Genomic DNA, 14,681 nt, shown 5'->3' on the forward strand with positions numbered 1-14,681 from the left:
CTTCCCTTACTGCCGAAGGTGATCCAGAAAATCAAGACGGAGGGGGTTCCGGTCATCCTTGTCGCCCCGGATTGGCCATGTCGCGCATGGTACGCGGAGCTCGTTCAGCTCGTATCCAACGTACCCTGGCGGTTACCAGACCGCCCAGATCTGCTTCGCCAAGGGCCGATTTACCACCAGAGCTCAGGGGCCCTACGTTTAACGCCGTGGCTGTTGAAACCTGGATTCTAACTTGAGCTGGTTTCTCTCGGCAGGTCATTTCCACCTTGTTAAGCGCTCGCAAAGTGTCTTCCGCTTGCATCTATCACCGCACCTGGAAAGCCTTCTTCTCGTGGTGCAGGCTCTGAGGTCGCCCTCCGCTCGTTTTCTCAATCCCTTCCATTTTGGATTTTCTCCAGTCCGGCTTGGATTCTGGCCTGGCGCTCAGTTCCCTCAAGGGTCAGATCTCAGCGTTATCCGTGTTGTTCCAACGTAAGATCGCTGCCAACTTGCAAGTCAGGACCTTCATTCAGGGGGTCTCCCATGTGGCACCCCCCTACAGAATGCCGTTAGAGACCTGGGATCTCAATTTGGTTCTGAGCGCTCTTCAGGAACCTCCGTTTCAACCTCTTCAGGACGTTCCGCTAGCAGTCCTCTCCTGGAAGGTTGCCTTCCTTGTAGCAGTGACGTCTATCAGACGGGTCTCAGAATTGGCCGCTTTATCCTGCCGGGCGTCCTTTCTTGCCTTCCACCAGGACAAGGTAGTCCTACGCCCATCTCCGGTCTTTCTCCCTAAGGTGGTCTCATCTTTTCACCTTAATGAGGACATCATTCTTCCCTCATTCTGCCCACAGCCAAAACACAGGGTCGAAAAGGCCCTTCATTCCTTGGACGTGGTACGGGCCCTTAGGAGGTACATTTCCAGAACTGCTCATTTCCGCAAATCGGACTCCCTCTTTGTTCTCCCGGTGGGTCACAGAAAGGGTTTGGCTGCGTCTAAGGCCACGATAGCCAGATGGATTCGGTCTGCTATCCAAGAATCCTATCGGGTCAGGGGCAGTCCTATCCCGGCGGGGATTAGAGCACACTCCACTCGGTCGATGGGTGCTTCCTGGGCCATCCGACACCAGGCAACGGCGGAGCAAGTTTGCAGGGCCGCAACCTGGTCCAGCTGGCATACTTTCACAAAGCACAATGCCCACATTCATTCTTCTGCGGATGCGGCCCTTGGCAGACGTATTCTGCAAGCGGCCGTCACGCATTTATTGTCAGATGGTACACGGAGTTATTTGGTTGTATTGTTACCCACCCAGGGACTGCTTTGGGACGTCCTATGGTCCTGTGTCCCCCAATGTGGTGACGGAGAAATAGGGATTTTTGTGTACTCACCGTAAAATCCTTTTCTCCGAGCCACTCATTGGGGGACACCGCACCCACCCTGTTAGCCTGTTCGGCTCGTTACCTTTTTCGGTTTTTGACTTTCTTTGACATGTTATACTTTAATGTTACGTGATATATTATTAATCTCCTACTGCTTTTGCACTGAACTGGGTCTCTGGAAGCCAGCATGAGGGTGTATACTGCAGGGGAGGAGCTAACCTTTTTTGTCTCAACCTAGTGTCAGCCTCCTAGAGACAGTAGCATAACACCCATGGTCCTGTGTCCCCCAATGAGTGGCTCGGAGAAAAGGATTTTACGGTGAGTACACAAGAATCCCTATTTTGGTCGCAACAATTTAAACAGGCGATCAAAAAGCCACATCTATCCCAAAATAGTATTTTGTCTCACCCTGCAAAGAATAAGCTATTACACAGCTCCATTGGCCAAAAATAAAAATGTTACTGGTCTCGGAAAATGGCAGCACAACACAGAATACAATGTTTTGCAAACATCTGATTTTTTTTTTCCCGGTACTAAAATTATAAAAACTGAACATGTTGGTATCGCTTTAATTATATTGATGAGGAGATTCCTATTGCGAGGTCATTTTTGCCACAATATGTACACCGTATAAATTCCCAAAAAACAATGTGAAGATTGAATTTTTTTCCACAATTTCACTGCATTTGGATTTTTTTCCAATGCATTATGTGATAAAATGAATGGTGTCCTTCAAAAGTACAACTCCTCCTGCTATACACAAGCCCTCCTATGTCTGTGTAAACAAAAAAAATAAGGCTATTGGCTCTGGGAAGAAGGTGCGGAAAAATGGAAATTGTCGGCGGCATGAAGAGGTTAAATGATATGAGAGTGACAGAGTTGCCTTAACAAACCATACTTGTATTTCGGGATTGTGATCCTTCAGGCCGATGCAGGTTAATATTGACTTGCTGACTAGTGTAGAGGAAAATAATTGAGTAAACTCCTGTCCGTCCTTGTAGCCACACACTGAAGCCAGAAATGACTGTCGCTTTTCATAAGTCCTAAGCAGACAGATCTTGACTTGATGACTATGTGTATAAACATGTTGAGTGATTATATTCACATTTCTTACATTGATAGAGCTTTATGTACCATATTTATGTATTGTGCGAAGTAAAATATTAGTATAGATTTCACTTTTTCTATTCAGCTTTGAACAGACCAGACATCACAGACACGGAGATGGAAACGATCATGGATACTATTGTGGACAGTCTTTTCTGCTTCTTCGTCACACTAGGTAATTATTGGCACATGCTGGTGTGACTACTTTTTGTAACCCTTCTATACCTGCCTTAAGTTATTTTAAGAAAAAAAGCTATTCTGTAGTAGGTTTCTGGGTAAGTTTCTGTTGGGCCATCAGTGGCCCATGTCCTTCAGCTAAACCCAGCCTTCTTTTACAGCAAAGCCAACTCTGAAGTCACAACATTTTCGATGTGTTCAAAAGTTCGCCACCTTTTTAAAGGGAGTAAGGGTACTTTCACACTGGCGTTTTTTTAAATACGTCGCAATGCGTCGTTTAGGGGAAAAAACGCATCCTGCAAAGTTGTTTGCAGGATGCGTTTTTGCCCCATAAAGTAACATTACCGACGCATTGCGATGTATTGACACACGTCGCAACCGTCGTGCGACGGTTGGGCCGTGTTGTGGCGGACCGCCGGGAGCTAAAAAAGTTAAATGTAACGTTTTTTTGCTCCAGACGGACCGCTTTTTCCGACCGCGCATGCGCGGCTGGAACTCCGCCCCCACCTCCCCGCACCTCACAATGGGGCAGCGGATGCGCCGGAGAATGCATCCGCTGCACCCGTTGTGCAGCGCTAACAACGCTAGCATCGGAATCTCGGCCCGACGCAATGCGACGGGCCGAATTCTTTTGTCATGTGATCGTGACGTCATCACAGGCCCTGCTCACTTGCGCTAGAAAGACCTGCCATGACGTCACGGTCATGTGACCGCGACGTCATCACAGGTCCTGCGCTCATACCAACCCTGGGACCGGAAGCTGCCGTGGACTACAAGGAGCCCTCGGAAAGGTGAGTATATTTTTATTTTTTAACCTGTGACAAACCTGGCTGGGCAATATATTACGTAGCTGTGCAATATACTACGTGGCTCTGTGCTGTATACTACGTAACTGGGCAATATACTACGTGACTGGGCAATATACTACGTGGCTCTGTGCTTTATACTACGTCGCTGTGCGATATACTACTTCACTGGGCAATATACTACGTGGCTCTGTGCTGTATACTACGTAACTGGGCAATATACTACGTGGCTGGGCAATATACTACGTGGCTCTGTGCTGTATACTACGTCGCTGTGCAATATACTACGTGGCTCTGTGCTGTATGCTACGTCACTGGGCAATATACTACGTCACTGGGCAATATACTACGTAACTGGGCAATATACTACGTGGCTCTGTGCTGTATACTACGTCACTGCAATATGCTACGTGGCTGCGCAATATACTACGTGGCTGGGCAATATACTACGTGGCTGGGCAATATACTACGTCGCTGGGCAATATACTACGTCGCTGGGCAATATACTACGTCGCTGGGCAATATACTACGTCGCTGGCCAATATACTACGTCGATGGGCAATATACTACGTGGCTGGGCAATATACTACGTCGCTGGGCAATATACTACGTGACTGTGCAATATACTACGTGGCTGGGCAATATACTACGTGGCTGGGCAATATACTACGTGGCTGGGCAATATACTACGTAGCTGGGCAATATACTACGTGGATATGCAGATTCTAGAATACCCGATGCGTTAGAATCAGGCCACCATCTAGTAATAATAATAATAATTATAATTTTTATTTATATAGCGCCAACATATTCCGCAGCGCTTTACAAATTATAGAGGGGACTTGTACATACAATAGACATTACAGCATAACAGAAATACAGTTCAAAACAGATACCAAGAGGAGTGAGGGCCCTGCTCGTAAGCTTACAAACTATGAGGAAAAGGGGAGACACGAGAGGTGGATGGTAACAATTGCTATAGTTATTCGGACCAGCCATAGTGTAAGGCTTGGGTGTTCATGTAAAGCTGCATGAACCAGTTAATTAATTTTTTTTTTTTTTTTAATATAGGCCACACAGGGATCGTTAGGTTAATGCATTGAGGCGGTAGGCCAGTCTGAACAAATGAGTTTTTAGGGCACGCTTAAAACTGTGGGGATTGGGGATTAATCGTATTATCCTAGGTAGTGCATTCCAAAGAATCGGCGCAGCACGTGTAAAGTCTTGGAGACGGGAGTGGGAGGTTCTGATTATTGAGGATGCTAACCTGAGGTCATCAGCGGAGCGGAGGGCACGGGTAGGGTGGTAGACTGAGACCAGAGAGGAGATGTAGGGTGGTGCTGAGCCATGGAGTGCTTTGTGGATGAGGGTAGTAGTTTTGTACTGGATTCTTGAGTGGATGGGTAACCAGTGTAATGACTGGCACAAGGTAGAGGCATCGGTGTAACGGTTGGTGAGGAATATGATCCTGGCAGCAGCATTCAGGACAGATTGGAGCGGGGAGAGTTTGGTAAGAGGGAGGCCGATTAGTAGAGAGTTACAATAGTCCAGACGAGAATGAATAAGTGAAACAGTAAGAGTTTTTGCAGAGTCGAAAGTAAGAAAAGGGCGAATTCTAGAAATGTTTTTGAGATGCAGGTAAGAAGAGCGAGCCAGTGATCGGATGTGGGGGGTGAATGAAAGGTCAGAATCAAGGATGACCCCAAGGCAGCGGGCATGTTGCTTTGGAGTAATGGTGGAACCGCAAACGGAGATGGCAATGTCAGGCAAAGGTAGGTTAGTAGAGGGAGAAAACACGAGGAGTTCAGTTTTTGACAGGTTTAGTTTCAGATAGAGGGAGGACATGATGCTAGAGACAGCGGTAAGACAATCACTGGTGTTTTCTAATAAGGCAGGCGTGAGATCAGGAGAAGAAGTGTATAGTTGGGTGTCGTCAGCATAGAGATGGTACTGGAAGCCAAATCTACTGATTGTTTGTCCAATAGGGGCAGTATACAAAGAGAAGAGGAGGGGGCCTAGGACTGATCCTTGAGGAACCCCAACAGTAAGGGGAAGGTGAGAGGAGGAGGAACCAGCGAAACATACAGTGAAGGATCGGTCAGAGAGATAGGAGGAGAACCAGGAGAGAACGGTGTCCTTGAGGCCGATGGAGCGGAGCATAGTGAGGAGGAGCTGATGATCCACAGCATCAAATGCTGCAGAGAGATCCAAGAGAATTAGCATGGAGTAGTGACCATTAGATTTAGCTGTTAGTAGGTCATTAGAGACTTTAGTGAGGGCAGTTTCAGTAGAGTGTAAAGAGCGGAAACCAGATTGAAGAGGGTCGAGAAGAGAGTTATCTGAGAGATAGCGGGTAAGACGGGAGTGGACCAGGCGTTCGAGGAGTTTAGAGATGAAGGGAAGATTAGAGACAGGTCTATAATTAGCGGCACAGTTTTGGTCGAGGGATGGTTTTTTAAGTAATGGATGTATGATGGCATGCTTAAATGAGGAGGGAAAAATACCGGAAGTGAGGGAAAGGTTGAATATTTTTGTTAGGTGAGAGGTGACAGCCGGGGAAAGGGACTGGAGGAAATGTGACGGAATGGGGTCACTGGTGCAAGTGGTCGGGCGAGAAGATGCAAGGAGCCTGCTTACTTCTTCTTCTGTAACTGGTTCAAAGTCAGAGAGTGAACTAGATGCAGTGGGGGAGGGAGGACAGTGCATGGTATGAAGAGATTGGGAGATGATTTCCTGTCGAATATGGTCAATTTTTTCTTTGAAGTAATTGGCCAGATTGTCAGCACGGAGATCCGTGGTTGGGGCCTGCGCTCTTGGGTTGAGTAGGGACTGGAACGTGTCAAAGAGACGTTTAGGGTTATTGGACAGGGAGGTGATGAGGGTGTTGAAGTAGGTTTGTTTGGAGAGGTGAAGGGCAGAATTGTATGTCTTTAGCATGAACTTATAATGGATGAAATCTTCGGGTAGATTAGATTTTCTCCACAGACGTTCTGCGCACCTGGAGCACCGCTGCAGGAAACGTGTTTGCAGCGTGTGCCACGGTTGTTGCCGTCTGTGCCGAGTTGTTTTATGTATAGGAGGAGCAGCTTCATCCAGGGCACTTTGCAGGGTTTCATTGTAATGCTTCAGAGCAGAATCAGGACATGAGATGGAGGAGATTGGGGCCAATGAGGACTGCAAGTTCTTCATAAGTTCCTGGGTGTTAATGGCCTGTATGTTTCTATAAGTGTGGAAAGTGGGGGTGACCTGAGCGGGATGGCAGTTCTTGATAGAGAATGAAAGAAGGTGGTGGTCAGAGAGTGGGAGAGGGGAGTTTGTGAAATCATCCACTGAGCAAAGCCGGGAGAAGACCAAGTCAAGGGAGTTTCCATCTTCATGTGTTGGCGAGTTAGTATGCTGCGAGAGGCCGAAAGAGGAGGTTAGAGCCAAAAGGTGAGAAGCAGATGGGGAGAGGCAATGGGGATGTTGAAATCACCCATGATAAGGGTGGGGGTGTCACAATATATATATATAGTAACAATATATAATTATAGAATATATATTCTGCGATATAACAATAAGTTATTATGGTTTTTCCGGCCGCAGGGATGCTTTAATGAGTCTAGAGTGAATGGGAATTTGTTAGTACTAATGAGGTGTGGATTTTTCTCTTTTATAGGGGCAGTACCCATTATCAGATGTCCAAGGGGTAATGCAGCAGAGATGGTCGCAGTGGTGAGAATTACATTATCTATTCGATACATTGTCAGGATATTTGTCCCAATATCTGTCCACAGTCCGTACATTGCTGGTGACAGTTGTGTTATACAGCCGGCACCTGCCTCTGACAGCAGATATCTGCTAAGGGAGGGTGGTCTGTTTAATCACTCTTCACCTCATCGAAAGGCCATAAATATCGTTAAAAGAACAAAATAAAAGCATCAGAATTGCCCTTTTCTGGTCAGTTTACCTCTCCCAAAAAATGGAATGAAAAGCAATCAAAAAGATGTACGTACCCCAAAATAGTACTATTATGAAGTACAGCTTCCTCTGGAGAAACTAGGCCCTCACTCAGCTCCAGCTATGAAAAAAGATCTAGCTTTCATAAAAGGCTGTAAAAGAAAATAAATGTAAGGCTTTTAAAAGCAGCGAGCTATAAAAAAAAGAAAAATTCATAATGAGATGCAAAGTCAAGTTATCAGTTTGTTTTTACAACACATGAGCTCGGTAAAAATGAAAACAATGGCGGAAAAAAAAAAAGGTACGGCTATGGCAAAAAGGGAGGAAAGACAACATTGCAAAAGTAAAAAGTGTCCTTGGTATAAAGGGAAGATATCCAAAAAATGACCTATTGCTCAAATCAGTTGCTTCTGATACATGTATTTTTTTAAATGTTGATTTATTTAGTTACTTATTTTAAATGACAATCTTTAAAACAAAATAAAATTTAGCAATTTTCACATTGGCCCCTGAGGTTTTTTTAGACCAACTTCCTGATGTTTCTGGAAATCAACATGTACATTAGCCACAATGTACAGACCCAGACCATAGCTTCTGTATTGAAGTGTGTAATGAGCATGTGCAAAGATCACTGTGAAGGAAGGGGGGAAAGTTCAGCTGTGACATTGTCTATTGTGATTGGCGTATACTTGGTATAGAGGTGTTACCTGCCAGTGTAATCCCGCCTCTGCCGATAAGGAACTTAATGAAAACTCATCTTGAAAGGATAAAAAGTATGAGTCTAAAAATGGTTCAGTAGTCGCTGTGAAGTACAAGATTACTAATTTCTCCTTCACCACATTGGGGGACACAGGACCGGGGGTGTATGCTGCTGCCACTAGGAGGACACTAAGTAAATACAAAAAGGGTTAGCTCCTCCTCTGCAGTATACACCACACACACTGGCTCCAACCAAACCAGTTCAAGCTTAGTGTCCGTAGGAGTCACACTGGGGTCTAGTATTCAGACCACACTTTTTTTATTTTTACTTTCATTTTTATTTTTTATATTTTTAACCTTTTGCTCAAGAGGGAGACTGGGGCGACCGACCATTTCAAGGGGCCGATCTCCCCCAAACGTCAATAGACGAGCACGGCGAGTGTCGCCTCCCCGTACTTTCTCCTGCGACGTGGGATGCCACAGCCGGACACAGCCCTGTGAAATCCTAGGGGAACGAACCCTTAGGATACACAGAGGCTCCCTCCCCTTGGCGTCCGTGCTGCTCCCCCTCTGCACCACCACTGTATAAACAGCAGTGCTGCATGGAGCTGGACAGTCCCTCTCCACCTCCCCATCAAAGGAGCTGGTGAATCGAGGGTTCCTGCACCGTCCCCCCACTTTCCTACCTTCGCCGGACGGGACTCCATCCTCCCACTTCAGCGGTGAGTTGCTGGCGAGGGTGGGGGGGCTCCCGAGCGCATCGTGGGCCCGGCCGCTTCTCATGGCTGGGCTCCGCTAATGTAGCCCCCGGCCTCGGCCTTAACTAGGCCGCAGTTTGAAAAACTCCGCCCACAGCGTGCATCATGCCCGAGGCCCCAACCACCGGTCTGGCGCTTCTCGTACAGTGTACGAGAAGCACCCTCCTAATCTCGGCGGCCATCTTCAGCCCCTTTAACGCTGAAGGGACCACACCGCTACACCAGGGACAGCGCTGCTCCGCGGAGACATGGGCACAGGACCTGGGTAAGAGCTCTGCCACACTACCGCAGGTCCCCCTTTTATATAGCCAGCCAGCACACAAAGTGCTCTGCTAATATTTCAGCCGCACACAAAGTGCTCCGCTGATTTTTCAGCTGCAACATCCCTGCAGTACTTTCGGAGGTTAACAGGGTACATTATGTCTCTACCTAAAACCTCTATAAAGTCTTTGAAAACACATAGTGTTTTTCACTTCTTGCACCTCCTGTCAGGCTGCGCTACCAAGCGGACATACTGCTCCGCTCTGTCATGCTTGTGACCCTAAATGCGCTCAGGAGCCCCCACTGCAACTGAGCCCACGGTGATCAGTATCCCTGATTGGGTTTTGTCACTCTCGCAATCTATTGCTTCCTTGACAAAAGTGACTAATTCCCTCTAGGATCCTTCCACGAGCAGGACCACTAATCCGCCTGCCCAAGCAAATTCCCCATACAGCATGGGAACCATTGGCCGGCAGGGGCCGTTCTCGTTCGAGACACAAACGGGCGTCTAGAAAGCGTGTACATAGCTCGTCCCTCAGGCCCTCCATTGCCTTGGCGTCCGTTGGCTCCGCTTCCTGCTCTCCCTCTCCAGGCGCCTATAGCGATCATGACTCTGAACCGGAGTCGCCAGGTTATCAGACTACTGTAGATAGTCTCATTAAGGCCGTTAACCAGTCACTGCAGGTCGACGAGGAACCCGCGGCTTCCCATACCGACAATGCGGTGTTCTTCAAAAGAACCAAGCGTCCTCAGAGGGTGTTTGCCAATCACCCGGAGTTCCAGGACATAGTTCAGCTACATAGGTAGCGTCCGGACAAACGCTTTGCAGGTCAGAGATCTCTGGAGTCGAGATATCCTTTCTCTCCTGACCTCTGCAAACAATGGACAGAATCCCCCCCAGTGGATCCTCCCATTTCCCGTTTGTCCTCCAAAACTCTTCTGTCCTTTCCGGACGGATCCTCCATCCAGGATCCCAAAGATCGCCTAATTGACAGCCTCGCCTGTTCGGTTTTTGTGGCATCAGGCTCAGCACTTTTTCCCTCTTTTGCAGCTACCTGGTAGTCAAGGCTGTGACTTTTTGGGCAGATTCTCTGCATAAGGCCTTACAGAAGAGTGATCTCCCCTCCGAGATAGCGGAGTTGGCTAATCAAATTTCTTTGGCTGGTGATTACTTAGTTAACGCTTTCCCGGGCGCGGCTATTTTCTCTCACTCACAGCTTCAAATGCAGTGGCGATTAGTAGGGCACTATGCCTGAGGAACTGGTGAGCGGACTCTGCATCTAAGAAGTCCTTAGCGTCCCTTCCCTATCTAAGTGGCAGCTTATTCGGCGAAAAGCTGGACCAACTGATTTCGGATGCTACTGGAGGGAGGAGTAAATCCCTTCCCTAGCAGAGATTTAAGCAACAGATCCGCCGACAGCCGCAGGCTCGTTTTCGGTCTTTTCGCAGCATTTACGGGTGGTCCTCTACGGCCAGTTCCCTCGGTTCGGGTCGTCGCGCTGTCAGAGACAAAAGTCCACAGACCTCGTACAAGCCCAACCACTCCTGGAGGGGCCGCCCCATGCAGTCTAGATCTATGGGATCCATACCCCAAAGATCTTCAACTAAATGACTCGCAACCTTGTCCGGACGACACCAGCAGAGTAGGCGACCGCCCTCCCCTGTTTCGCCATATCTGGCTTGCAGTCGTTCATGACGAGTGGATCAGGGATCTGGTGTCCTTCGGATAAAAAATCGAATTTTCTTCAACCCCCTCCCCCCCCCCCCCCTTTCCCAACCCAGTTTTTTGCTTCCTGGCATCCCGAAGCGGGAACGCGAGCTCAGGCTTTTTTCCTGGCCATCGAGTCACTTCGCCGAGACAGGGTCATTATCTCGGTCCCAGAAAACGAAAGGTTACGAGGTTTTTATTCAAATCTGTTCACGGTTCCCAAGAAGGATGGAACAGTCAGACCCATCCTGGATCTAAAGCTCTTAAGCAGATTTGTCAAAGTCCGACATTTCAGGATGGAGTCCTTTCGTTCCGTCATCGCCTCAATGGAGCAGGGCGAGTTCATAGCCTCCATCGACATTCGGGATGCATATCTTCACATCCCATTCTTCCCACCTTGCCAAAGGTTCCTTCACTTTGCTGTCTGCAGGGAACATTTTCAGTTCACTGCACGGCCTTACCTTTTGGCCTCGCCACCACCCTCAGAGTTTTCACAAAGGTCATAGCCATCCTACACTCTGGGGGTCTAGTCATGCAACACTATCTAGACGATTTACTGGTCAAAAGCCCATCTTTCCAAGCCTTTGAGGAGTGCATCCGCATTTCTTTGGATACTCTTTCTCGGCTGGGCTGGTTGATCAACTTAAAAAAGTCGTCTCCTTTTCCATCTCAGCAGATCTTCCTGGGCATGACTCTGGACACTTCCCGAGGGTTGGTGCTTCTCCCTCGGGACAAGGTCCTAGCTCTTCAACAGGGGGTCTGAAAGCTCCGTTAACCGTCTCCCTGTTCCATTCATTTCGGCATGAGGATTCTCGAGAAGATGATGGCCGCAATGGAGGCAATTCCATTTACGCAACTGCATCTTCGTCCCCTTCAGCATGCCACACTGCGCACAGTAGCTGATATCCTCACGAGTCTCGCCTTCCAATCAATGCCCTGGAGATCCGTGCGATTTGGCTGTCCCTGCAAGGTTCCATCATCTCCTAGCAGGACGCCCCATCCGTATCCAGTCGGACAATGCCACGGCTGTGGCATATATAAATCATCAGGGGGGCACCCACAGCAAGGTTGCAATGCGCGAGGTAGAACACATTCTTCGCTGGGCCGAAATGAACCACTTGGTCATATCGGCCGTTCACATTCCAGGGGTGGAAAATTGGGCCGCAGACTTCCTGAGCCGTCAAGGTCTTGTCTCGGGAGAGTGGTCTCTCCATCAGGACATTTTCCAACAGATCTGCCTTCGTTGGGGTACTCCAGACATAGACTTGATGGCTTCCTGGTTCAGTGCCAAGGTACCTCAGTTTGTGGCCCAATCTCGGGACCCAAGAGCAATCGGGGTGGACGCACTGGTCCTTCCCTGGAGTCAGTTTCGTCTTCCTTACCTGTTTCCTCCCTTGCCCTTGCTTTGGAGGGTCATCAGGGCGGAGGGGGTGCCGGTGATTCTCATTGCTCTGTATTGGCCTCGCTGAGCGTGGTATACGGAGCTGGTCCAACTGATCGCAGATGTTCATTGGCGACTACCAGATCGTCCGGATCTACTTTCTCAGCGTCCGATTTACCACCAGAACTCAGGGGCCCTGGGTTTGACATCTTGGCCGTTCAATCCTGGGTTCTGACTCGAGCGGGTTTTTCCCGAGAAGTAGTTTCTACCTTGATCAATGCTCGAAAGCCGGTGTCATTGCGCATCTATCATCGAACCTGGAGGATCTTCTTTGAATGGTGCAGAAGTAGAGGTCGCCCTCTGCGGGTTTTCAACATTCCCACCAACTTGGAATTCCTTCAATCCGGTCTGGACTTGGGGCCATCGCCGAGCTCCCTTAAGGAGCAGGTCTCGGCCTTGTCAGTTATTTTCCAGCGTAAAATTGCTTCCAAACCCCTGGTGAGAACGTTCTTTCAGGGAGTCTCCCACATGGTGCCTCCCTATAGAGCACCTCTAGAGGCTTGGGACCTTAGTCTGGTCCTAGGCGTCCTGCAGGAATCTCCCTTTGAGCCGTTGCAGGTCATCTCTCTATCTCTCCTCTCTTGTAAGGTGACTTTTCTTGTCGCTATTACTTCAATCAGACGAGTCTCGGAGTTGGCTGCTCTTTCCTGTCGAGCTCCTTTTCTTACATTCCACCGAGACAAAGTGGTCCTCAGAACGTGTCCTACCTTTCTTCCAAAGGTGGTGTCTTCCTTCCACCTCAACGAGAATATCATACTTCCTTCGTTTTGTCCTGCCCCGGCGCACCACGTGGAGAAGGCTCTTCACTCCTTGGATCTTCTAAGGGCTCTCAGAAAGTGTGTCTAGGACGGCACTTTTTCGACAGACGGAAGGTCTGTTCGTGCTCCCAGTGGGACACCGGAAGGGATTGGTGTTATGCTGTGCTATCAGGCAACACAGTGTGCAGTAATCAGCGCACATACAGTGATATGGCAATAACCCAAAAACAATAGAACAAGCTCTGAGACGTGGAATCTCTGCAGACTGCAATACCTGAACCTATCCTCACACAACTAAAAGCAGCAGTGGATTGCGCCTAACACTACCTATGCAACTCGGCACTGCCTGAGGAGCTGACTAGCCTGAAGATAGAAATACAAGCCTGACTTGCCTCAGAGAAATACCCCAAAGGAATAGGCAGCCCCCCACATATAATGACTGTTAGCAAGATGAAAAGACAAAACGTAGGAATGAAATAGATTCAGCAAAGTGAGGCCCGATATTCTAGACAGAGCGAGGATAGCAAAGAGAACTATGCAGTCTACAAAAAACCCTAAAGCAGAACCACGCAAAGGGGGGCAAAAAGACCCACCGTGCCGAACTAACGGCACGGCGGTGCACCCTTTGCGTCTCAGAGCTTCCAGCAAAAGAGAATAGCACAGCTGGACAGAAAAAACGGAAACAAAAACAAAGTAACACTTATCTAGCAGAGCAGCAGGCCACAGGAAAGATGCAGTAGCTCAGATCCAACACTGGAACATTGACAAGGAGCAAGGAAGACAGACTCAGGTGGAGTTAAATAACAAGGCAGCCAACGAGCTCACCAAAACACCTGAGGGAGGAAGCCCAGAGGCTGCAATACCACTTGTGACCACAGGAGTGAATTCAGCCACAGAATTCACAACAGTACCCCCCCCTTGAGGAGGGGTCACTGAACCCTCACCAGAACCCCCAGGCCGACCAGGATGAGCCACATGAAAGGCACGAACAAAATCTGGGGCATGGACATCAGAGGCAAAAACCCAGGAATTATCCTCCTGAGCATAACCCTTCCATTTGACCAGATACTGGAGTTTCCGTCTAGAGACACGAGAATCCAAAATTTTCTCCACAATATACTCCAATTCCCCCTCCACCAAAACAGGGGCAGGAGGCTCCACAGATGGAACCATAGGTGCCACGTATCTTCTCAACAACGACCTATGGAATACATTATGTATGGAAAAGGAGTCTGGGAGGGTCAGACGAAAAGACACCGGATTGAGAATCTCAGAAATCCTATACGGACCAATAAAACGAGGTTTAAATTTAGGAGAGGAAACCTTCATAGGAATATGACGAGAAGATAACCAAACCAGATCCCCAACACGAAGTCGGGGACCCACACGGCGTCTACGATTAGCGAAAAGCTGAGCCTTCTCCTGGGACAAGGTCAAATTGTCCACTACCTGAGTCCAGATCTGCTGCAACCTGTCCACCACAGAATCCACACCAGGACAGTCCGAAGACTCAACTTGTCCTGAAGAGAAACGAGGATGGAACCCAGAATTGCAGAAAAATGGAGAGACCAAGGTAGCCGAGCTGGCCCGATTATTAAGGGCGAACTCAGCCAACGGCAAAAATGACACCCAATCATCCTGGTCAGCAGAAACAAAACATCTCAGATA

The 14,681-nt window shown here is 48.5% G+C and overlaps 1 protein-coding gene across 1 annotated transcript in view; it reads left to right on the forward strand.

Moving 5' to 3' along the window:
- SCFD1 (sec1 family domain containing 1) overlaps nucleotides 1–14,681 on the forward strand; it is a 172,256-nt gene that overhangs the window by 34,554 nt on the left and 123,021 nt on the right. Inside the window, exons 7-8 of the mRNA XM_069730265.1 lie at nucleotides 2,552–2,641; nucleotides 7,108–7,163. Of these exons, the coding sequence (XP_069586366.1) occupies nucleotides 2,552–2,641; nucleotides 7,108–7,163 (146 nt within the window). The remainder of the gene's footprint in view (nucleotides 1–2,551; nucleotides 2,642–7,107; nucleotides 7,164–14,681) is intronic.

Source organism: Ranitomeya imitator, chromosome 1 (assembly GCF_032444005.1).
Source record: "Ranitomeya imitator isolate aRanImi1 chromosome 1, aRanImi1.pri, whole genome shotgun sequence".
Lineage (NCBI taxonomy): Eukaryota > Metazoa > Chordata > Amphibia > Anura > Dendrobatidae > Ranitomeya > Ranitomeya imitator.